This window comes from Phyllostomus discolor, chromosome 6 (genome assembly GCF_004126475.2).
Source record: "Phyllostomus discolor isolate MPI-MPIP mPhyDis1 chromosome 6, mPhyDis1.pri.v3, whole genome shotgun sequence".
Classification (NCBI taxonomy): Eukaryota; Metazoa; Chordata; class Mammalia; order Chiroptera; family Phyllostomidae; genus Phyllostomus; species Phyllostomus discolor.
Genome location: NC_040908.2, coordinates 102,204,266 through 102,230,874, shown reverse-complemented (window position 1 = coordinate 102,230,874; position 26,609 = coordinate 102,204,266). Strand labels below are relative to the sequence as shown.

Below are 26,609 nucleotides of genomic sequence, written 5' to 3'. Positions count from 1 at the left end.
CTAGCTCTGTCCAGTTACTTACTTTTATAAACCATGTCAATTTTATAAAAATTGCACTCTGGTTTTTAATAGCTTTACATAAAAAAAAAAAATCCAAGCACCAGATTAGCTGTTTAGGAATTTTACAGTAAACTCTTTGCTTAGTTATCTCCAAACACTGCTTTAAGCAACACACAGATACCAGGTCAATGTCACAGGATTCTCATCTGATTTCTAATTCAGTAATACAATTTTAACCAGACGACTTTATCAAACTTCTTATGATTGTTAGAGTACAATGACCAAATGCCAACAATTTAAAGTGGGACAGGGAATATGTGGCATATACCCTGCCAAAAACATGTTTGACTCCAACATCACATGAATTTACTTATAACTCCCAAATAAAGTCAGATTTTCAATATAATTGAATATAAACCTAATATAATTACAGTTGCCAGGACCAGGGACGTCTGGCTGTCATTAAAGAGGTAAGGAAATGTATGGGGTCCTTGGGCCGGCTCTTCTTCTGAAACCTCATCTGTTGACAAGATGGAAACCAGGGGGTATTAAACATGACTCACTGGTCTAACTGACCTTGCTGGCAGTTACCATCTAGGTTTCCTTTTATTAGTAGTTATTATTCTTTCTCTCTCTAGAAAAAAACATTTGTCTGCTTAGACCAGCTGGGCGATTCATTTACTGAGCTGTTTTACTTTAGTTTTGGGTCTGTCTTTCTAAGAAAAACATTATGTAAATTATTCAATATCAGGCTCTAAGAAATACTACTATACCTCTCAAATATTTAGAATGTGCCCTGGCTGGCATAGCTCAGTGCGAGCGCGGGCTGTGAATCAAAGTGTCGTAGGTTCAATTCCCAGTCAGGGCACATGCCTGGGTTGCAGGCCACGGCCCCCAGCAACCACACATTGATATTTCTCTTTCTCCCTCCCTTCCCTCTCTAAAAAATAAATAAATAAAATCTTTAAAAAATATTTAGAATGCCCCTCATTGTTCTCACTAGAATCTCTTCTTCTGAAATATGAATTAATACACAGGAGTGGGCAAAATATTAACAGTTTGTGCACCTCTGTATTCTTCTGAGTATTATGCTGAATCAGGTTAAGTCAGTTTACCTAAAGGTTGTACAATTCTGGTTCACAGGATTCAGAATGAAGATAACTGGGCTTTAAGCCATCCAACATAAGGGGCACTGCCTACAGACGCAAGATAGTTTTGAGCTAAAATATACAACCACTACATCCTGCACAAGACAAGGAAGACAATACATTTTAAGCTCTACAATATGAGCGTTCTTCTACTGAAAAGAAATTATAGTTTTCAGATTTGCTTTGTCAAAACTGATCTGTCAATAATTAAAGATATTATATACACACAGAAATAATTTTCAAAGACAAATCTATTCCTTTATCAAAGTTCAGAACCTACCACTTAAATTTGTGAACATTTTTAGTTATACAGAAAACTGATGATTTTCACCAATGTGTTATATTTCGGATAACATGAGACAATATTTGGGAGAAATAAAACTAAAGGCTATTTTGAAAGACCATGTCAAATTCTTCCATTTCTTCTGTGCTGTTACATGTAGTAATTAATTTAAGAATGGAGACAACTGTGTTTACACTGTCATCAACGGGGATGGTCTACCTGACAAGTATAGGCCATGAAGTTCAAAGAATTGTATCTGTACTTCGAAAGTTCCAAATGCCAAACTAACCTTCAGTGTCATCTGTGTACCAGTTACTACTATAATTACCTTTTACTTTCTTTTACCACTAGAACTTGTTATATCGAAAGTCCACTGAAAAGCCAAGTTTTAAATGTATTAATTGTTAAAAACAACAAAAAAGAGTTTAAAGAATATATTTGAACCACATAAACAAACAAAAAGGTATTACATAAGAAAAAATAATGTAACAATTTATGTAAATACCTAACATGATGAGCATGCTCTTACATCTAAAACAAAAAAGGTAACATTGTGTATATATATATATATATATATATATATTTGACAAGTGTGCATTAAAGAATTCTCTAATATAAAACATTTAAAATGTGGAGAATATTTTTTCAAAATACAGAAAACAATTGTTAGGATAGGCACACCCCCAATTCTTATAAAAACATGCTGGCGGAAGATAAAACTCATCTGAGCACTCACCTCTCAAATGTGCAAAAACTACGAAGCTGTTAGTCACTGGATATTGGCTCCACTTTGCACAGTTTGAGTGTCAACACTGATTGGTATGAATTATGAATCACACAATTAATTTCTATTATTTTCAGTGTTTCTGCCAAGGTTCCATATAGGAGGCATCAACATTGTTTGTTTATAAAAGTTACTTCCTTTGTTCTTTTTTAAAAAAGGTACTATATTTAGAAAATAGTTTTTATAGCAAATAGTGCTTTAGAAAATCTGAAACTCTAAATCAATATGCTCTATGAACTGATAAGTAGATCTTAGAAGCCCTAATGGAAAAGAACACAAATGTAAAAAGCTGATAAATTGAAAGATTATAAAAATTGGTTTATTGTAAAAGCAATTCAAGAATACCCAGTTAAAATCTTAACCCAATGCTACCCAAAACAACCAAGAAGCCGTTAAACACATTTACATTAGGAACAAGGACATAAAACAAGACCACACTGAGGCTGTGATTAAACTCAGAAAGAGAAAGGACTCTTAGGTCTCCCTTAGGTCAGTACAGAGGGTGTAAGAACCAAGCACTGCCTATGTCAGCTACCACAGTGCTGCTACAACATTGAGGTATAACTGGGCAAATTAAAGTTGAGGGGAAATGAAGAATGCCATATTCTTATTTTGTGGGTATACTTTGAAATTTTAGGAACAACTGCCTTTACTGACAGCAAGATAAGTTTTTACTGAAGAAAAAAGTTATAAAGTTCTCTATCAAAATCCCACTAAAGTCTTCACAACCCCGCCCCTCCCTCTCCCTTATCTAGAGCTAGTCTGCTGATATATAAGATACAATCTTTATTTTCAGCTTACTGGCAAATTACAGGCACTCCTCTCTTTGATCTTCTGCACATTTAAAATCCAACATGCGCGCGCTTCTCCGCCTTTTGGCTAAGATCAAGTGTAAAAAAAACCCAACATGCTACATCATCCATGTACTCAATTATACATTCTAGGTAGAATTTCATTATTGCTCTAAAAAAAGAAAAAAAATCAATGCATCTGCACAGTGGCCATTTTCCCTCAGACTCGATTCAAGATTTAATCTTTCTGCTGTTTTCTTAATAAAAACCTTAGAGTCAATTATTATGAGTGACTGACCTATGAATCATTATATACAACACAGTGATTGCTTTTTTTTTTTTGAGCACTGAAAATACTATAAAAACTTCTTTACTTCCAACTTTTTTTGCACTCTAAATTGAAGGGTCAAAATACTTAGATTTTGTAATTAGAAAAAAAATCTATCTTTCCAAGCTGAGGCATTTCATAGCAGTTTTAGCCAGGAAAAGAGATTTTATGCCTGATATAAACCCTTGAAAATAAGGGCTTACTCTAGAAACACTGACAGACCCTTAATCACAAAGGTACTAGCTGGTGCCACTGTAATTCACAACCAACTATTGCTTCATAGCTTATACTGAAGAGTTGACTCGTGCTCATTTTTTTTCCTTTAAAAAATACTCTTTGGAAACCATTATGAGTCCTGTAGACACATACTCTAGTTATATCTCTTACTGTAAAAATAAAAGTATAATCATGATTATCTATATTTCTTTGCTAAATTCAACTACCAATATACATTTATTAATCTGATCATTTCACCAGCTAATGCATGACCTTACAGTATTATACTGTCCAGGGTCAATTCTCATCATACAGAAGTAGGAGCAAGTCTTATAAGTAAGAACAGTCTTATAGGCAATATTTCAATGTAGTCTTTAATGTGTTCATTATAAATGATGACTAAAATACTAGACTTTACTTTCAAAACTAAGGTGAAGATAAAACTTCTAAAGCTAAAGGAAGGTGAATGACCACATAAAGCTTACTTTTGTCATGTACATTATAAACCTACTCAGTGACTTATAATTAGTCCAAGGGAGTAATAAGGGGAAAATAAAGCCATTTCTTGGTTGTTTTTTTTTCAAATTCATCAGATAATATTCCTTATGTGCCCGGAAGATATACATTATTCCTTTAGGCACTGTCTATAACAACTGCTCTTTCCAGAACACTAAATTACCTCCAACATCTGTAGACTGCCCCAACCAGATTTAAACTACCTGTGAAATATAAACTATTAGTCATGTATTCTAAATGCATACATTCAAAGCTACTGTTTTAAAACAAACTGGAAAAATAGGGAAGCCTAAAAAAAAAATACATTCTGCTATTACACTATCACATAAACTTATAAGTGTGTGGGGGTATATATATAGAGAGAGCAGAAAATCAAGATTTAAATAAGAAGGTAAAAAAATCAGGAAATGAAGATTTTTACCAAAGAAACTACAATAATTGTCCCAGATACAATGATAAAAAGATTCACTAATATGGTAATTTGCCTTGGTTCCAGAAAATAACAACAACAACAATAACAACAAAACCACAAAAAACCCCAACCAACCAAGCAAAACAATTCCACAATAAAACCCACCAAAACCTATACTAGAGTATGTGGCAATAATTAATATATTTCTATGGAAATTGTCTCATGCCTTATAAGCTCCTAAAATAAAATCAAGGTCACTATGTGACTAATGATATAGCACTAGGAGGAAAAAACAACGAACACTGAAAATAAAACAGTCTTTAGCCTTGGTTTCAGCTATCTCTCCAAATCAGCATTAAGTACTCAGTATCAGACACAACATTTTTGGCTTGTCAGACCAGTAAGTCATGTTTTTCACTGGCCAAAGGCAGCTTAAGAAATAATTGCTTAAACAAACTAAATGCTGTGACATGAAGCATTTGACTTCCAAGTCTATTTGTTAAAATGACTGGTGAACATCTAACTGGGCAAAAGGAATGGCATCCATCATCCAAACAGGCTCACTTCCCCCAGCCCCCAAAACAAACAGTAGTTATAATAGCAAAAGAAACAAAAAAGTTTTTTTGATTCTTTAGGGCCAACTATGAAAGAGGTCAGCAATATATTAACAGCAGCAATGGACAAGGAAGAGCAAAATAGTGGATGAAAGAATCTTGCTGGACGTTTGTTCATCTTTTTCTGTATCAGCCAGAAGATCGCAACTGGCTTATTTTAAAAATTTCTGGTATGTGTGTCTTAACTCCTTAGATCCTTCACAGATTTAGAATTCAGTCTACCTGAGGGCTCTATAACCATGTAAGAAAGCTTTCTTTATCTAGCTTGGTGGCAGCCAAAACAGACTCCATGTCATTAAGGATGTCAGAACTCAAAGCTTCCTGAAGACTTGGCATCAGCTCCTCTCCTTCTATGTTCATTCCATCTCCCTCCAGTGTTCCAAGGTCCACATTTGTCCCAGGAATGGCTTCAAGGTAGTCTGGAAAACGATTCTGCTGTGAGGGTAGGGTGCTTTGGTTGATAGTATCACCTAGTTGGAACAAAGAAAGGGAGAGAGAGAGAATAAGGTCCTTTTAGAAAAGCTAACATCAGTTGTATCACGTGAGAACATACAGAAATGTACAGAGAAAAGCACTCCTGACTGACCTGAAATGATGCCTAGTTTATTTCAGACCAAATAACCCACAAGTAACAATGCCAAGATTACTTCTGGTTCAACATATGTCCATATATTTAACCAACAACTTGATCGATTACTATGTACTGAGCACTAAAGGGGAAGGGGTTCATAAAAAATGTAAAAACCCCTTGAAAAATTATATATAGCAAGAGAAGGAACAAGTACATTACACAAGAGCATTACTACTTGATTCTCTCCCAAATATGCACCAACAAAAATAAGAGAAAATATGAAAATGAATGATATAGTCCCATCTTTCCCTTAAGTACGCTTTGGAGAACTAAAATAAAGGGCTGGATGAAAACTATTCTATTCTTAGAGATTAATATTTCATAATAACAAAACAAACCTCCCAGAAGTCTCTGAATAAATGAATCTTCCTAGCTTTGCTTAGAAGTTTTCCAAATTTACCTGGCCATAAAACCTTTTTTTGGCACGGGGGGAGCACATGACAACATTACCGTTTCTTAGAGCTTCAATGAACATGCTTCCTTAAAAACAAATATAAACCATTAAGTGTTGTAGGGGGTTTGGAGAAAAGACAAACGTGGGACGGGGGTAAGGGGATGTGTTTGAGATGGGCTAAAGTGACTCCTAAGGACACTTTAAGATTTAGATGAGGAGAGACAAAGGCGGGACACTAGGAAGCACCAAAGCCAAGAGCTGGATGAGCACTGGCACAAAAGACTCGCCAAACACTTTCAGAAGTTGTCAGCTGAAGAACCAGCTAGCTGGAAAACTTTCACTTCCCAGCCAGTTCATGCCCTGGGAGAGTTGCCAAGGCTGGGGCCATCAGTGGTTGCTAGGTAAACCGGAATGATTCCTTAATGACCCCTGTGAGGAAGGAATTTCTCAACTCCTGCAAGACCCCTGTAACTATTCTAACGAGAGTAGGCGAGCCCCACGACAAAGCCTTTCCCACTTGGTTTCCTGAGCCTCATAATACCTAAGTTGGACCAAAACCCTCACAGAAAAGAGGGAGGCAGACACTGAATTACACATAGAAATCTCTCTCCAAAATCAAGGATATAAATCTATATTAATAGAGAATTCTAATAGGGTCCTCACTTGTCCTGCCAACTAACTTAGTATTTTAAATGCTAAAGTAAATCATGTCACCAGTTTTGTTCAAATAGAGCTAAGATTCCATGACATTTAAAAACCGAGAAAGGACTCCAGTTATAAACTGCCATATAAAACAAAGAAGGCACAATTTGAGTTGAAGTTCACAGGATTTGAAGGGCTTTCTTCTAAATAGCCTTTGCTCACAGTTTATTAGACCTGGAGATAAAACAACGGTATCTGCCCGAAGGTCAGATGCCTCAAAGGAAGGAAGAATACCAACCTGTATCCATTTCATCAACACTGTTCAGGAAGTCATCTGGGGTTCTAGGGACACTGTAGCTGCTCATGCTCAGTCCACTGTCTGTACTCTCATCTCGAGAGTGATAGGTGCCACTATAAGAGAGACCAATACAAAAATTTAAAAATGATTTCAAGGTAAAAATAAATACCTGTTGAGTATGAACATGATTCTCAAAGAGGATCAGGAAAACTCCTGCCCTGCAGCATCTGAAACAGGCACTCCTCCAGGGGCCACTGGCAGGCAGCCCTTGGTCTACACAGTGAAAGAGACAAGGTGATCCCAATGGAAGCTGGCAGCTCTAAGGGACCAAGATCACTCCAAAATTTTTGGGCCTGGTGGCTATAGGGAATGAAAAAGATACATCCAGTTTTCCTGGCTGACAGAAAATTCTCTGTATAGGTGTTCTGTCTGTACTGCCATTTTGAATCTAGGGACCCACATAGCTCACTTGTTTCAAAGTCTCAATTCACCAAGTGGTGGTAGTGCAGGCGGAGGTCAAAACATGAACTCTTGGTAGGCATGAACTCTTGGTAGGCGGTGAGACAGGTCTGCACTAGACTCACATTAAATTCCTAGCTCTTATGCAGTGAGTTTAAGCCAAGGGGGGAAAAATCAACGAAAAATAAAGAACCAGAATGTCTTTTTGGACTAGGCTGGAACAGATAAGCCAGTGCCGATAAGAACTCCTATAGCTTGATCTTCTTGCTTCTGTTTAGGAGAAAAAAACCCAAATACCTCAGCATAAGATAGTACTTGAGTACTTAGAGTCCCAAATGAAGAAAAGATTAATTGAAAAGCAAACAAAAACAAAAAACTACAAGGCACACTCCTTCAGAAAAACAGACCAAGACAGATTTTTACTTTAGGCTAAATGAAGTGTCCCAGATTTACATACAAGTATGGTAAATATCCTCAAGACATTACTTTCATAAATAGAATACTTTCCTGGGCTAGTAGCATTGTAGACAGCAGCTGGCATTGACTGTAAAATTTGGTGTTCTACTAATTCCAGAAAATTTTATGGCAAAGTGCAAAATAAAGGCAATTGTTGTTCAAGGGTATGTGACCATGATGTGAACTTTCACTTACCTCACAGCTTTGAGACTTAAGCAGCTATTTAGCTTACATAAAAGTTAAAAAGCAAAAGTTTTATAAAGCAGCTTTAACAGTTGCTTTAGGTTGGTTGAAAGCTTGCTTCTGCCAAACTTCTTCCCTAAATTACTAATGCTGCATTTGCTCTGTCCCCCGCCCACCCTCATTCTGTATATTGCAACCACTAGTTTACGCTAATGCTTCTACCAGACTCTGTTTCAGAGTAGCTGGATTTATAGTTGTGTGGAGTTCTTTCCAAGCCACAGGGGCAGCACATGAGCATTCCTGAGGACAGAGTTCACAGAGTCATTTCCCTGACAAGGACCTCTTCCCTGCAGAATCCCACTGCCTGCAGCCCCCCACTCATCCAATAAACATTCACTAGGATCTGCTACCATAATACATGATAGGCATTAGACCAGGCTCAGAGGATGCAGGGGTTAACAACAACAAAACCACCTACGACGGATGCTTTCTGAGAGGCTCACAACTTTGGGGGGTGGAGGAGGGATAAACAAAAATATTCAATACATTAATGAGTCACGTAAAGAGTGATGTACTTTTATAACAAAGAAGACGGGGCTTAAAAAGTACAGTAGGAAGGTCTCGTGAAGGGGGACATTGGAGGTGGCCTTGAAGGCTCTCAGGGTAAAAGGAGATAAGGGGATGTTACACCAGTAAGAGTCAACTCCATAAACAAATGTTTATCGCTTAAGGGATCTGTATGAATCAAATAACGGGCAATGGGGAAACCACCCAAAGTTTTTGAAAAAAGAAATGTTATAATCAGATGTGTTTTAGAAACTACAGAAAGTGAACATGGCATTCTGCCCTTACACTAATAACAGTGATGTTGTTTACCAGAAATTACAATTTCAAACTGCAGCCCAGCTTTGATCAAAGATTTTAAGAAAGAATCTTCAGAAATGACTATGGGGAGGATATGCGTTCTATCCCTTTTTCTAAATAGCCTAATTTTATCCCTGGATTAATACAGGCCTTAAATAGATGGGCACTAGAATTATGTTGGTCTAAAATTCCCCTTGTGGAGAAAAAAAAGTTCTGTGGCTATCACCTTTCCTAATTAACCTCAGTTTAAGTTCAGAACTACCATCTTGTATAAATACACTCAATTTTTGGCAGAACTTGAAACTGTATGTGTCAGAAGAGTAAATTTTGTCTTTCTTAAGATCATCAAGTTTTCAGCTCAATTGGTGAGAACTAAATGGGCAGCACAACAGCTTGCCTACACCAACATACCTTTAAATACTTTTAAAATTGTGTTAACTTCAAACATTTATATGGAACCACAAACAACCCCAAATAGCTGCTGCAATTTTGAGAAAGAAGAGTAAAGTAGGAGGGATCACAATACCTGATACCAAACTGTATTACAAGGCCACTGTAATCAAAACAGCCTGGTACTGGCATAAAAACAGGCACACAGTCCAATGGAACAAAACAGAGAGCCCAGAAATAAACCCAAGTCTCTATGGTCAATTAATATTTGACAAAGGGGGCAGCAATATAAAATGAAGTAACAACAGCCTCTTCAACAAATGGTGTTGGGAGAACTAGACAGCTATATGCAAAAAAATGAAACTCGAGCACCAACTTACACCATACACAAAAATAAATTCAAGGTGCATAAAAGATTTAAACATAAGCCATGACACCATTAAAGTCTTAGAGGAGAACATAGGCAGGAAAATCTCAGATATTTCGCATACCAACATTTTCACGGGTATGTCCCCTAGAGCAAGGGACATAAAGGAAAGAATAAACAAATAGGATCTCATCAAAATAAAAAGCTTCTGCACAGCTGAAGAAAACAGTATTAAGCCCTGGCTGGCATAGCTCAGTGGATTGAGCTCAGGCTGCGAACCAGGCATCGCAGGTTCAATTCCCAGTCAGGGCACATGCCTAGGTTGCAGGCTACGGCTCCCAGCAACTGCACATTGATGTGTCTGTGTGTCTCTCTGTCTCTCTCTGTCTCTCTCTCTCTCCCCCCTTCCCCTCCCTCTCTAAAAATAAATAAATAAAATCTAAAAAAAAAAAAAAAAAGAAGAAAACAGTATTAAAATAAAAAGAGAACCATATGGGAAAACATATTTGCCAATGATACCTCAGACAAGGGTTTAATCTCCAAAATATATAAAGAACTCACACAACTCCACTCTAAGAAGACAAGCAACCCAATTAAAAAATGGGCAAAAGACTTGAACAAACATTTCTTCAAGGAGGACATACAGAGGGCCCAGAGACAGGTGAAAGGATGCTCAGCATCACTAGCTATCAGAGAGATGCAAATTAAAACCACAATGAGATACCACTTCACACCAGTCAGAATGGCCATCATAAACAAAGCAACAAACAACAAGTGTTGGAGAGGATGTGGAGAAAAGGGAACCCTAGTGCGCTGTTGAGGGGATTGCAGACTGGTGCAGTCACTGTGGAAAACAATATGGATTTTCCTCAGAAAACTAAAAATGGATCTGCCTTTTGACCCAGCAATTCCACTGCTAGGATTATATCCTAAGAATCCTGAAACACCAATCCAAGAGAACCTATGCACCCCAATATTCATAGCAGCACAATTTATAATAGCCAAGTGCTGGAAGCACCTTGGTGCCCATCAGTAAATGAATGGATCAAAAAACTATGGTACATTTACACAATGGAATTCTATGCAGCAGAAAGAAAGAAGGAGCTCCTAGCCTTTGCGACAGCATGGATGGAAATGGAAAGCATTATGCTAAGCAAAATAAGCCAGGCAGTGAAAGACAAATACTATATGATCTTATCTTTAATAGGAACCTAATCAACAAAACAAACAAGCAAAATATAACCTAAGACAGTGAAATAGAGAACAGGCTGACAGTAACTAGAGGGGAGAGGGGAGGGAATTTCAGGGGAAAAGGGGAAGGGTTTGCAGGGACAAGTATAAAAGACACATGGACAAAAACAAGGAGTGGGGGGTGGAAACGGGAAGGAGGTGCGAAGGGCTGGGGGTGTGGGCTGGGATGGGAGTAAAAGGCAGAAAACTGTACTTGAACAATTAAAAGAAAAAAGAAGAACCCCCCCAAAACTGTATTGTTTAAAACTGGTTTTAAAAAAAAAATATATATATATATATGCACAAAGACCAGAAAGTATTTGTTCCTTATTTTTAAAAACTGAAACTCCAAAATATTTTATAATCTAGAAGAATGAACTATAGTCTAATCTTAATTATAAATGGCTTTCTAGGCAAAGAATATGACCTGCTTCAGTGGGAACTCACTAAAATGCAGCCTTCAACGTTTCAAATGTTGCCTTTAATATTAATGTATTTCTTGAAAAAGCACAACTGTACATTTTATCTCCTTGAACTCAGAGCAGTACAGCACTGCTGTGATGGAAAGCTCAGATTGAACACTTATGTGGAAAATTCCTTCCAATCATCCCTACAGTGCAGCCCGAGGTTGGTTTAAGATGTAGTTCATTTGCTTTCATAGAAAGGCATTTACATGTTTCTTCACAATTCTATAATTTTATGTAACTGTTATAGTCCACAGTATAGGCAGAAGCAAACACGTGACTCTGAATTAAGTATTCTGTCTACAAGTCTGAACAGCTCACTTCCTCTTACAGAAGCTAGCTTTTAATTCTCATTTTATTGTACTTGCTGCCATTTATGGAAAGGTTCCTTTACAGCTATGATTTTTGGCCCACACAGATGTTCAAGCAGCTTATTACAAGTACTAAGGAGAACACACTCAAAGCTATGATCTTTTTTTAGATAACTGGCTAGTAGCAACTCTCACCGACCTGTTCAGGAAGGGATCTGAGCTATTGGTCGTCATTGTTCTCAACTCCTGAGACATCCCAGGAGAAGACACTGGATTTTGAGTCCCACCGTCCTGCTCCAGTGTTGGTAACTGGCTCCGGAGAGCTAATTCCTAGAAAAAACAAACAGACAGAATCAGTCTACTGATTAACAAATTTACTGTTAGGTTTAAAGAAATAAAATGCACATTAGGGTAACCATGTGCATATAAAGTTGAAGTATTAACATCTATTTCAAAATAAGTTCCCAGTTAGAAAGAACAGGTTCTTCTCTCCCCTTCAGGTGACTGAAAATTAAGTCATATAAATTGAAAGTTTATCTAGTCCCCCTTTCGGTCGGTCCCCCACATCCTGTATCATTTTACATTTTGCTATCAAGTGTCTCATTTTGATTTCAGGTTTTTTCTATCTTGGGCACCAAACAATTTTTCCACAGGACCCTTACTTAGAAACCTGAGTAAAAGCTGTAGGCTAATGGTTCCAGACATCCCAGACCTCAGGCTTGTAATTAGCCCAGACCCGGAGACTAGTTTACCTCACTATGGCCAACCCCTTAACACCTTCATTCCTACTCTGTCATTTTTCTCACTTTTTTGTAGGTTCAGTTCCCCTTCCTAAGAATTTCTCCTGTGCCTCCTAAGCTCTCATAAACATCATCTCTGCTAGAACATCAGCTTTCAACCCCTTTAATTTTTTTGGTTTGACATGAAACATGGCTTTCTATCACAAAAACACTGTAGCCATCTTTGAGGCATACGGTCACCATCTCCAGTCCCCTCACTCCCAGTCATCGCTGGGCCAGAAGCAGTGGAGACAGTCTGAGCTCTGCACCACCACTTCTAAACTGTGAAGTCTTCCTCATGCAAAAAACCACTTCTTAAAATCCAGGTTTATGCCTCCTGGATATAACATCCCACAGAAGGGGGTTTCTTAACCCAGAGGATCATGACAGAATGAAGAGGGCCTATGAACTTGGATGGAGGAAAGAAAACCACACCTTTATTTTCACTAACTTCTAACTGAAAATTTAGCATTTTATTTAATTACAATTGTAGGCAACAGACAGTAGTATTTAGTATATGACTGACTTTTCATCAGTAGACAGCATTCCATATTACATTGCGGTTGTATCAAATATTTCAGAAATACCATTTACACTCATGACTATTTCAGTGTTCTAGTGGTTGTAAGACATAATGCTGTATCGTATTATCCATTAGGCAGGTGATTCACTCACTCAACATGACAGCTCCTTGACCTTTTGGATTTCAGTGACCGTCATCTACACCCACCTCAATCATCCACTTGCACAGCTAAGATCTTGCTGTTTAAAACCAAACCAACCTCTAAAATCTTGTCACCCTCTGGAACTGGCTTAGAAATTCCTCCCCCAGAAATCTTACATGCACTCATCCTGCTTTCTGGGACCGTGATTTTTCTTTCCATCCAGTTCCTGCATGATGTGACTCCCACTTACTAAACTTAACAGTCCCAGGACTCCAGTTTGTTCTCTCTCCTACCATTCTAGTTTATTGACTTCCTTTTGTTTGTTTGTTTTTGAATTGAGGTATAATTGACATATAACATAATATTAGTTTCAGGTGTACAACATAATGATTCAGGATTTGCTTATATTGTGAAATGATCAACACAGTAAGTCTGGTTACCAGCCATTCCCATACATAGTTACAAATATTTTCTTTTTCTTGTGACAAGGACTTTTAAGATTTACTCTTAGCAACTTTCAGATATGTAACAGTATTATGAACTAGTCACAGAGCTGTACATTATATTCCCATGATTTATTTATAACTGGCATTTTGTACCTTTTGACTCCTTTCACACACTTAATTCACCCTTCATGCCTTCCCCTCTGGCAACCACCAATCTGTTCCCTCTATCTATAGGCTTGTTTTTTTTTTTTTTTTTTTTTTTTAAGATTCCACTTATCAGTGAGATTAAACAGTATTTGGCCTTCTCTGGCTTATTTCATTTAACATAATACCCTCAATACCCTCGGTCCAGCCATGTTGTTATAAATGGCAAGATTCCATTCTTTTTTATAACAGCTAAATAGTATTCCATTATGCATATACACCATGCCTTCTTTATTCATGGCTAGACACTTAAGTTATTTCTATATTCTGCTTATTGTGAATAATGCTGCAATGAACATGTAGGTGCAGGTATCTTTTCAAATTAGTGGTTTTTGTTTTAAATTTTTAAAATATTCATTGAATGTGTTGAGGTAACATTGGTTAATGCAATCATATAGGTTTCAGGTATAAAATTATTAATGCCTTCCTTTTCTTTGGATAAATAACCAGAAGTAGAACTGCTGGATCATATGATAGTTCTATTTTTAATTTTTTGAGAAACCTCCCTACTGTTTTCCATTGTGGCTGCAGCAATTTACCGTCCCACCAACTGTGCACAAGGGTTCCTTTTTCTCTTCATCCTTGACAATGCTTGTTATTTTTTGTCTTTTTGATAATAGCTGTTCTGACAGGTGTGAGGTGATACCTCATTGTAGTTTTGATTGGCATTTCCCTGATAATTAGTGATGTAGAGCATCTTTTCACATGCCTGTTGTGCCATCTGTTGGTTTTTTTTTTCCCAAGGCTGATCAGTTGAAATACCTTTAACATTCCTTTTCACATATAATTTTATCTCAATATAGCAATTTCAGCCCTTACTCCAACGTGCTTGTTTCATTTCTATACTGAGACTGCTGAGAAATGCTTGAAAAAGAATCATACAACTATCCAGACTGTTAAATTAATAGTCTTTGGCCTTGGCTAGGACCTTTGTACCACTCACTGATTTTTTTTTTTTTGTCGTTGGTCAGTCTTTCTTACATTCCCATGGTCACTACGACAAATCTGACACTCTCTCTCAAGCTCCTATTCAATTAAATCCACTTCCATCTCTTTCCCATTTAAATAAGAACACTGAGGCCATGAAGCACAATTTTCTGGCTCCTCCTGCCATCCTTTCCTGCTCCCCACAAAGCTATCTTCACTCATACTCATCTCTTCCAGTCTAAGGAAATGGTTTTCCCCTTCATCCTATTAAAGGCCAACTTCCTTTTCCTAGTAGCTTCTGGGAATCCATTTTTATTTGTTTTCTCTCTATATCTTTTTCTAAAAAGATTTAAAAACATTTTTAAAATTTATTTTTAGACAGAGGGGAAGGAAGAGAGAAAGAGAGGGAGAGAAAGATCAATGTGTGGTTGCCTCTCACATACACCCACCGGGGATCTGGCCCACAACCCAGCCATGTGTCTTGACCGGGAATTGAACCCATGACCCTTCAGTTCACAGGCTGGAGATCAATCCACTAAGCCACACCAGCCAGGGTTCTATCCTTATCTTTGATCCCTCCCATTCTCACAAAGTGACAAGTGACTTTAAAACAATGATAGTCACTCCATGCAGGTCTGTATTATGACATCTTGTCTCTCGGTATCATATCTTTCCATATGCTCTTCCCGACTAGAATACTTTTCTTTCTTCTTTATTATTATTTAAGGCCTTCTCTATGTAACTCTCCATGATGATTCCACCTCCACATGTTGTATCTTTAACACCCTGCGCGTATATATGTAACATGATTTAGTACCTATCACATGATATTGTAATTATTTCCTTATTTCTCCTCTGTCCCTTAAGGGCACACTGAATGAATGCATGGACTATTTGGGGGCATAAAACAGTATCCTCTAATGCTTTTGAGAATTTATGGTGCTACTGAAATAAGAATATAAATAGAAATGAATTTTAGAATGAATAAAATTCTGGATGAGGCTGATAGCTAGGGTTCTGAGAGGAAACTAGGTCTTTCAAATATGAAAGTGATTTGTGATTATCCCCAAACAAACTTCATTTGCTTTCTATCAAAGAAGGCATGTTCTTGTTTGTGTACCTAATTTTGAATTCCTTACAACACAAAGCCAAGTACATGCCATAACAGTAAACACTAAATCACTACTAAAATGACTGAATAAATTGGCTGTCATTTTCATTTTACAACTTTTTATTTCACTGGTTTTTGCTAAAGTTCCTACTTCTTGATTGTTTTATAAAGTTAAAACTAATTCATGTGCAGATTGTACATGTTTTTGCTTTGAATTTTGCCACTGTGCTTGTTCAAAGCTGTCCAAGTTTTACTTTTTGTTGTCTTTAGCAATTGAACTTCTACTGTTAGCAGACAGTACAGAGCCACCTTATCCACATTTATAAAGAAAGGTAATTCAGAGATGAAAATAAGGAGTGAAATCATTCCAAGTTCCTTAACTAGATATCTACTTCTTGAACAGCTATGGAACATACTTTTCATCAAATCTATAGCTGAGCCATGTATGACTAAGAGGAACAAAGCTAGGGATTCATCTATACTGAACTTGAAAAACATGCTACTTTATTTACTGGTGGTAGTAGGAAAGTGTTAGCATTATCAATCAAATAGGAAGGAATTTGTCATGAAAACAAATATAATGTGATAAGGCCAATGATAAAAATTATAATATACAGATTATAGAAACCATACTGAAGGTATAAATATTCAACTTGCTTTTGACACTTCCAGTTACAGCAAAAAGAATGGTGTTGATTACCTGCCCTTAGTAATTTTGGAACAGTCTGATGTATAATAACTTGCATGTATATTATCCAAAAATGGATACATTCTTATGTAGTTCAGTATTTGCTTAAACACAAACTGGCTTTATATAATTAAAGTTTACTTGGTAGCCCTTCCCCAAGTCATTAATTCCTATGTTAGTATTTTCACCTGCTGTGAATATGATTTATTGTATTGGGTTTAATAAAGATGAAAAATTTCTGTCATTTTTAAAAAAATTGTCAAAATTGGGAAAGAGACTTCTGTATTTAGGTCACAAAACAAGTCAAACTTTTCCCCCTTCTTAGCCCTAAGTCTTTGGACTTCAATGGAATATAAAAACAGCTAACTTCTCTTTCTCACATAAACACACACATGCATACACACACAGCCATACGAAGACAGTTTTAAAAAGCAGATCTTAGAAGTGAAATGGAAATTTGGGGAGGTGTCCTACTACTGTTACCCACTCAGATACTGAAGGAAAGTGAACATGGAGCCAGAGCTAACTGAAAGCGTTCTTCCATAAGCTGTCTTGCTTCCAGTGAGGAACAGTTAAATCGTGCCTTTTCTTCGAAGTAAGCCTTATTCGTAACCAAGGATTGTAAATATGAATGTGAAGAGACTTGTATAAAATCCAGAATTTTAGAAATAAAATGTTGAAAATTTGTTTCAGATCTGTAGAGACATTTTGCTAGTGACTCTAGAAAAAATAACTATTTTAATATGGATTAAGTATGAAATCAAGTATGTAACCTGAATTTTTTAATCAAAAATGTATTTCACATAAACTTTCTCCATTACATTGCATTAAAAAGCCTGTATATATTTATATATGTAAAATAAACCTGTTTTATTGCAATAAATTAATTTTATTCTGTTAAAAACTTCTATTAAAACACATTTTGGATGAGTATGATATTTACTTTGTAATTGGGTAAATCTGGCCTGTTTAAAAATAAGCCTTTGGCTATAACTGGATTGTCTACAAAAACTGATTTCAGTTGAAACATGTCATGTTGAAAGTTACGTCTATCTCTAAAAAGTTTTTATATCCTGAACAAATGCCTAAAATTAGAACACTGGGCTAAAAATATAAGTTTGTTAAGCTTCTCTTTTCCCCAAGGTAGTTAGAAAAAATAGTTTGACAGACTTTCAAAAATGGAGAGGCAAGTTGATAGGAATTTCAGCCAAAATTTAATCATGCTTCTGTATTTCAAAGGTCAAATAGTTGTGTGTTTTTTTTGAGTAGTATTTGACTTTTTCTAAGTGAAGCAAGTATTTTTAGCTCATTTTCTTCCGTAATAATACAAATATGTGGTGGCTTTTTCCCACTGAGCTTGTAAATCTTAGCTAATCTGGGACGCACTGAGTCAGAGCTATCTGCACTATAAGTAAAACCAATGGTCCCAGCTTGGTCTGGAAGAAACTTTCCAGGATGGTTTATAAAGGGAAACACAAGTTTGCCTGCTTTATATAGTATACTTTCAGGGACTCAGGACCTAGCCATAAGCCATGACCTTTTTCATATTGCCCTCCTTTCATTTAAATAGTAGTATTACTTTTCATAGGGTGAAAAGACACTTTAAGATAATATGACTGGTAGTTAAAGTATTTTGGTCCCATGTAAAATGGGTTTTTGGGTTCCTATCATTTAGAAAATGAGAAAGACGATAGAGGTAGTCAGTAGTCTAGGAACATTTAGAACATTTCTAGCTTATTTAGTTCTTGTATCCAAGAGAACTGAAAGCGTGTATCTACACCAAGTCACATAACTCAGAAACAACTCACATGTCTATCAATAGGTGAGTGGATGAAATAATTCTAGTATATCCCTATAATGGGATGCTAGTTAGCAATAAAAATGAAAGGACTACAGATGCAACATGAATGAATGATTTTAAAAACAATAATGCCAGGTGAGAAAGTTATGATTCCATTTACAGAAAATGCAAAAAATGCATGCCAACTTTAATTATACTCTGAAAGCAATTTGTCTTTTAGCAGATACTAAGCTATGTAAGATTATATACACTTTTGAATAATATATAGCACCTAAGTGAAGCCTACTCCCCCCCATAATCAAAAGGAAGGTCAGTTAAGTAGAAATCCAAATTTAGAACTGGAGAATAACTCTAAAAACATACATTCTATACATAGTTTGTCTTGATGATAGTTTATGACAAAAAGTTCCAAAAATAGGGAAGAAAAGCCATTTCTTCCAACTATTTTAAGACAGGCCCTGCCTTATCCCATTTTCCAACACAGCTTTAAACAGTCACAGATATTTCATTATGTCTGAAGTTATTAAAACATTCAGCCAATGTTTAGAATGTTTTTTGTTTTTTAATGTTTGGGCTACTTACCTAAGTATCTTCAGCTTCAGAAACATTTTTGACTGGAAAATGTGCCTACATGGATTTGGGGATAGTTATAATAACTGTATGATAACCCTAAATTCTGAAAAGTAATATCCACAATAGATTTGCAGTTTGGTGTGCCCAGCATTACCTTGAGAGTCACACTCTTTCTAGGTCTTTTGCATTACTTAGTAAAGTAATAGAAGTCATTATGGCATTTTTCAAATTATGTTGACAAGAAAAGGAAAAGGAAAAGGAAAAGGAAAAGGAAAGGGAGAAAGAGAAGAAAAGAAACCTATTCAAGTATACAGGGTATGAGGCTAAATCTCCTACCACCCCTAAAAGATTTCAAACATGTCCATTAAAAATAAAATATAAAATTGTCACAAGAAAATACCTGAATGAATCTATAGTTTATATTCAATATCAGGGCTTCTAAAAGGAGAGAGATAATCTTGGGGAAAGTGTTAATTGGATCCTGAAACTGCTTTTCCAGCATCTGCTAATAAGAAAGAAATTCGGGGGGGGGGGGGGGGGGGGAGGATTGATGGGGCCCTGGCTGGTGTGATTCAGTGGATTGAGCACCAGTCTGAGAACCAAAAGGTGGCTGGTTCGATTCCCAGTCAGGGCACATGCGTGGGTTGCAGGCCAAGGCCCCAGTAGGGGACATGTGAGGGGCAACCACACATTGATGTTTCTCTTCCTCTCTTTCTCCCTTCCTTCCCCTCTCTCTCTAAAAAAGACTGATGGCATTTTTTTCCCCACAGGCTGAAGAGTGGTAAAATTATGGATATCTGAATCTCTGTACCATTGTGGGTTAATGATGTAGTACAGTATCTTCAACAGTAATACTGTGGGTTTTATCACTCATTAAACCAGTGACAGATCTAATGTATATTTATTACTCCTCATAAGGAATGGCAACTACACAATATTAACTAGTTATAAATAGTTATAGTTATAATTTCTAGAAGATTGAAGCAAGTATTTGCTCATAAAAAAAGTATTTGTGTACAACAATCATATCTATTTTCTGGGAAGTTTCAAGAATTCTGATGAGGCCACTTAGGGATGAGTTTTCACCTAGGTTTTACAAGGGAAAAAGAGAACCTCCACTGGTAAGAGGTCAGAAGAAAAGCCTGTGAGTAAAATTGTGGCAACAATACAGAAGACAGAACTTAGCAGAAGGAAGAGTAAACTGGCTAAATCAGCTTACTGACCACAGACCATGAGCCAGGTTGCAGAGTTTAGACTAATATAGGTATTGGGAAACCACAGGTATCAAGAACCACATTCTTAAAAGAGAAGAGAAGGTAAAAAAAACATTCATACTCAGGGCCGACTATTCTTCCTTAGTGTCTGTGTTCAAAAGACATTGAAACAGAAAATGGGATGCATTCTCAACCCACTCTCTACTACTGACATTTTGGCCAAATAATTCTTGGCTGTGAGGTTGTCTTGTGCACTGGAAGATGTTTTAGCAGCACCCAGGCCTCTACCCAATAGAAGCCAGTAACAGGAGACAGCAAACATACTCAAAATATCCAAATCAATAAAGTTATTGGTAAAAATGAAAAATGTGTGTTTTATGTTGTGGAAAACATGTAGTGAATGGACTTTTTGGCCAAGCTAACACTTAAAGACAGCCTTTGAAATGAGTCATTTGTAAACATTTTAAAATTTGGTTCCTTCTCACATCCCAAAGCATATGAGGTACAGAATTATAAAATAATGACACTGATTTCTCATTGCTGGTTAATTCACTTGCACTGATTTCTATTAGAAAAGTAAAAAATAAACTTTGAACAACAGGGCCAGGCACTCATATTGAATGGACCCATCACTTTTCTCTGTTATTCCTCTATGGTACTACATTTTCTTCCTTTAGAATGCAAAAGCTCTTCCTGAGTTTCTTGGTTTTCCTGGTAACCTTATCTAAAGCCATCTTCACTTAAAATATGACCCTTCTTTGTGAAATCTTTCCTGACATCTACCTTAAGGTCATCTAGAAAATATATAGGATGAGAAAAACACAAATGCTTGCTTCACACAAATACTAATAGATTCCATGTATGTGAGCTACTCCAAATTTAACTCTATACTGGAATTTCAAACATTCATTGACATTTTCACAATTATGCCAATGACAACTAAAATTTATATAACGAGTCAATATTTTATTTTCTAGCAAATGCAATGTTGGTTTAAAAAACTATCTTGTTTAGGCTGCTTGTTCTTAGATAAATCTAAGAAATCAACCCTGCATTTTCAATAGCACATAAATTGAATAGAATTTTATTACTTATAAGGCTTAATCTTCCTAAAGTTTTAGTAGTAACAAAAGTAACTAAGGCTCTGACTGGGTAGCTCAGCTGGTTAGAGTGTCATCCCAATACACCATGGTTGCAGGTTCGATCCCCATCAGGGCACATACAAGTGTCAACCTGTGAATACATTAAGTGGAACAACAAACTGATCTCTTTCTCATCAATACATTAAAAAGATACATATCGTTTAAAAAAAAAAGAATTGATGAGAATTTTAGTAAGAGTCACTATTTACACTTATACTCAAGTATGAAATAAAAATCCAGAAATGCTTAATTTTTAAAATCAGATTTAAGGTATAAAATCTCAGATTGGGGAAAAAAATATAAGCAACTTCAAAACACTTTTGGCATGTTATGTAATTTTTGCTCCTATGTTAGTTTCCACCTCATTTAGCATAAATAAAAGCCTTTTTTCAAAAACACTTCAGAGAAAAAGCATGGGAAAAAAAGTCTTCAATGTATAGAGATCCAATGCTATGATGTTCTTCCCAGACAAATGTAGTTATTAGTGGCCCTCATTCCAAGAATGCCTGTGTTCTCTGCTTTAGCAAAGATGACTTCTGAGTTATTCCCTTACTTATCTCTTCATTAAAAGAGGTATTAATGAGGTAAAGAGCAGAGTTTTTCCTCTCACAAAATTAACTGGCTTCTGAGTATGGTATCTGACTTTCTCAGCACAGTGCTCCAATGGACAATTTAACGGTACCCAAAATGAGTGAAATTCTGCCAACTCTCACTTCTACAGCTGATTCTAACACAATGTACTTACTTAGCCTAGTACAGAAGAGCCACATATCATATGAGGTATTTAGGGCTGCTTCTACCCACCTGAGAAAAGTACACTGATCCCCAACCTCATTCTTTCAAATCCTGTGAACACTAAACACAGAATTTCTTTGGTTTCAAGAATGAGTTTCTTCCCACAAGTCAGACAAGTGCCTGTGTTAGAAGGAAAATGGCCATAATCTTTCCCTCTAAATAAGATACCTTCACAACCACTACTTTCTGGTTCATCATGGAGAAACATGTTGATAAATGCCAACAAAGAAACCCAACACTACCCAGGCAGATCCTTTTCTTACAGTCATTTTGATATTCTTCCTTTAGAATGTCCACTGGAAAAAATTTTTCCTTTTCTAACAGCATCATTATGACTCTTAATAAAATTTCCTATAGTAGCCTATCCAAGTAATTAATTCATGTGGTTACTGTTAAAATTACTAATTTAATACTATTTTAAGCTACACAATATAAAAATCAGACTTCAAGTCTAACAGAACGTACAATGGAGACATAATACACTTCAAATGTGGAATAAAAAAGGGCCTCTGTGGAATCAAAACGAATACTAGCAGCTCTACGGGAGGAGTAGGAAGGGAGCAGACAGTGCAGACTTTCTGGGAAGAGCAGTATCATCTTGGTAGAAAGATGGTTCAAAGTTACATTCTACACTAATCTTCAGTGAGGACAGGCCTCAGGAGCACAAGTTTCTCTCCTTCCTAACATCTTTTTCTTTTTAATGCTAAAACATCAGATAAGAGCCTACCTGACATTTTGGAGAATTTGCTGTGCTGGGACTGATATTCCGCATTGCCTAAGAGTAAAAAATAAGACGGATAAAAATTACTTTAAGCCACATGGTTTGGCTATGTAGGCTGATTTACAAATTGCATCCAGACATATCACCATAGCACAGAAATCCCAAGCTACCCCAAGAAGCAGCAGACTGACGAAGACAGGAGCCAAAGGAGTCACCACAAAACAAACTGCACCTTCTGAAATGTTGAACAGCACTGAGGATAGGACAGCAAGACTTTAGGTGTCAGGACTCAAACAAAATTTGATATTGGCCAAGTAGGTTCTTTGCTTCTGAGTATTAGATGAAGCAGGAAAAATATAATTTGATGTTTTAGTGATAAGAAAAACTGTCAATGGAAGAAGTTCACAGGAAGCAAAAAGACTTAAGATATACTGAATTTATGCTGATTGCTAAAGAACAAAAACAAAAATATCCTAAAAATATAGACTATTAGTGTAAGAACAGAGCAGGTCTGTCATTTAATGTAAGAAAAAGACAACACAGATGGCAGTAAAGAAGAAACAGAGTAAGAAGTTACCTTTATAGGAAGTGAAGCTATTCTGTCAAGGACCCATCACCCAGAGTAAGAGTGAAAATAAAACTTAGAAAAATTCTTTGGAAGGAAGAGTTTTGTAAGTAGCAGCATTTTGCCCACCAAAACAACAAAAAACAAACCAAGGTAATCTACAGCATACAACAAAATGACAAATGGCCCTTTCTAGACTTTACAAATAAAAACGATAAAAATCATTTTTCTTAATAAGATTTCTTGGTTTTCATAGTCTTCAATTCATGTATGAAGCTAATACTTATATTAACTTAGACCATCAGTAGCAACAAAATGAAAAGCAAGCAATGAAAACAGGCTGTGTAAAACATACTCTTATTAAATTGCTTTATTTCTTCTAATAGCTACATAATTATATTCTTGATGGTGTTCCCTTGTTCTAACGATAAAATTTTATTTAAGTGAGAAACTTTTTCTTTGTACTAACTTGTTAGAAAGTCAGAGTTACAGCAAACTGGTTAATATGCTTCCTGTCCCCACCTTCTTAATGGCAGATAAAGAAATCTTTCAAGACTAAGACTACTTCCTGACATCACACTGGCACAAACCCTCTTGCTCCTATCGGGGCCACCTTCGGTGCCAACCACACACACTATTACTGCACTGAGAGACTACTGGAGCACAAACAGTTTAAAGGTGAGCCTATCTGGGATTTCATGGTTTAGTTTAATTCCTCAGGTACCAGTTCCTCAAATCCCAAATCAGAGTTCAATGACTTTATCAAGTTCATGCATTCCATTAATACTCCAGTGATACTTCTAAAATATAGCCCTCATTAAAAAAAAAAAAAAAGAAAAGTACCTTGTTTAAATGCCTACTTCCTGGTAACAGAAATGTAAAATGTAGAGTATTGTAATTTTTTAATGTCTACACTTAGTATGCTATGATTTAGGTGTGTGTGTAGGGGGAGTATGGATACATGTATTTAATGTCTGTAAACAGATAGAGTGTCTCTGAAAAGAAAAAAAGATCACAACCCCATTATGCAGCTTAGACTTTACCACTCTCAATCAAGATAAAGGAAAAATGAATTTTTTTGATGAGGGATTATCCATTCTTATAGAACATAAAGACTAATAGTACTTTTTGAAAGAAAATTGATGGAAAAGTCATAAAAAGTTTCAAGATTTCTAATTCCTTATTCTTCCCAATATTAAAAAAAAATCCGTAAGCAGGTAATTCTAAGGCACTTTGGGACCATCCAAACTTAAGATAACTTGTATCATGCTTTAAATAAAACATCGTTGATTCAGCAATACTGAAAGCTATTTGTCATATGAGAAATATCATATTAGTGTATTCCTCCAGAAAAATAATTCATTTAAAGTAAAAGATATTTTTCCCCAAGTGATGTCCCAGAGTTTCCCCCTTACTGAAATCTTCAGAAGTATAGTAATCTACAATTCCATGTACATTTGAGGAAACAGCCTTGCTTCCTGCAATTTTTGCTTGGTGCCAGGAGCATGCCAAACCATTTCTTTGTGATACAGATTTACATGTTACAGCCCATGTAATCAAAAGCCAGTCAAGCAACTAAACTAAGACAAGGACAGAGCTGGCTAGAGTGTTTCTGTGTCACTCTGGTTTTAGAGAAACAACATTCCTCTAATTAATAAATGCTAAAATGAAATACACCCAACTTCATGTAGGAAAACCGACCCCAAAAAGTGGAAGGCTGGTCTCTAACCTGTGGCCTCACCTGCCGAAGCAGTTCTTGCTGCTTCAGTCGTAGTCTCTCTTTTTCCATCTGCAGCTGCTGCAGCCGCATCTGTTGCTGCTGGTTGGAGTTGCCACCACCCAAAACTCCTCCCTGAGGGCTCTGGGGAGCCAGAGGTGGTGGCTGTTTCACTGGAGCACTTTGACTGATTCTCTGGTTCATGGCTGAAATGAAACAAAAGATCTGTCCTAAACAATCAGCCAAGGAAAAGGACATTTAGTTATTCAAAGCAATTAGGGATATTCAACTTAGTCTTTTCTGTAGTGAGACTGGAAATAACCTAAAAATCCATCAATGATACAATGATTACATTAATTTATCGTTACTGTTATTGTCATCATTGTTCTTACAAGCTGTGAGGCAGATACAGAGAAAAGAAACAAGAGGTAGCTCTAACATGCAACAAGTGACATGGAACAGTCTAAGACATACGAAGTGCAGAGCAGTGCAAAAAAAAAAAGCTGGGGGGGGGGGAGTACCCATTACACGCATGTCCAGACACTATGAACTGAAGAACAGCCAAGAAGCATTAATGTATGCTGGCTCTAGAGTTGGGAAACTGGGTAACTAGCGGACTGAGTCAAAGAGAGACGTTTTTGGTAACTTTTTGAAGTTTGAATGGTGTGACTACATTGCTTATTATAAAACATGAATATATATTTAGTTAAAAGATGTATCTCCTAAAGCAAGTGAGACAAAACATTCTGAGCAGTAAAGCCCATCAAAACGATCAATCTTTAATATATCCTAAAATACATGCACACTTCTAATAAAGCAAGTAGATTATAATGATCTGATGCATACTACTAATAAAATAAGCCTACAAACACCTGGATGACAGAGATCTGTCTCATTCAACACAGGACCCCCATACAGACCAGGTAGTCCCTGTTTTTTCAGTTGAACCTAAATTATACCATTTGACAATTAGAAATGGACTGGATTCTTACACTAGTGAATTTCAGTCACTGATCAAACTGGATTCTGGTGACCTCAACAAGCAGATGGAAGCTTTACTGTATGAAAATGTTAAGAATGATATATGCATCACATGTTCAGACATTCAATTTTTTAAGGTCAAATGTTGGGTCACAATTTCTCCGAAGTGTTTAATGTATCCCGATGGAAGAAAACTTGAGGCCCAAACAACTTCATAAATATTCAAGGAAGAAATAATACCAATCTTATACAACCTTTTCCGGAGAACAGCAAAGAAGGAATACTCCACAATGTTTTTATGAGACTAGTATAATCCTGTTACCTTAAGGACATTAGAAGAAAGTCAAGTCACAAAACTATCTGTCTCATGAACCTTACTACTAAAATCTGAAATAACATACACTGCAGCTCTTGTGACTTAACTGGCCTTCCAGGCACAGAGCGTGAACTCCTTGTGTTGACTTTTCACACGCCCTCTTCTGTTCCACAGAGAACACTT

General features: G+C 36.5%; 1 protein-coding gene across 6 annotated transcripts in view; it reads right to left on the bottom strand.

Annotated features, from left to right (window-relative positions):
* Positions 1–2,087: 2,087 nt before the first annotated feature.
* YAP1 (Yes1 associated transcriptional regulator) overlaps positions 2,088–26,609 on the bottom strand; it is a 147,046-nt gene continuing 122,524 nt past the window's right edge. For 2 of the 6 annotated variants that reach the window (XM_036028666.1, XM_028514532.2), the window contains exons 5-9: positions 25,142–25,335; positions 22,854–22,901; positions 11,981–12,111; positions 7,058–7,170; positions 2,088–5,562 (exon numbers count right to left, since the gene is read on the bottom strand). In XM_036028666.1, coding sequence (XP_035884559.1) covers positions 5,324–5,562; positions 7,058–7,170; positions 11,981–12,111; positions 22,854–22,901; positions 25,142–25,335 — 725 coding nt within the window. In that variant the 3' untranslated portion in view covers positions 2,088–5,323. The remainder of the gene's footprint in view (positions 5,563–7,057; positions 7,171–11,980; positions 12,112–22,853; positions 22,902–25,141; positions 25,336–26,609) is intronic. The other 4 variants (XM_036028668.1, XM_028514533.2, XM_028514534.2 and 1 more) reach the window with 3 other exon arrangements.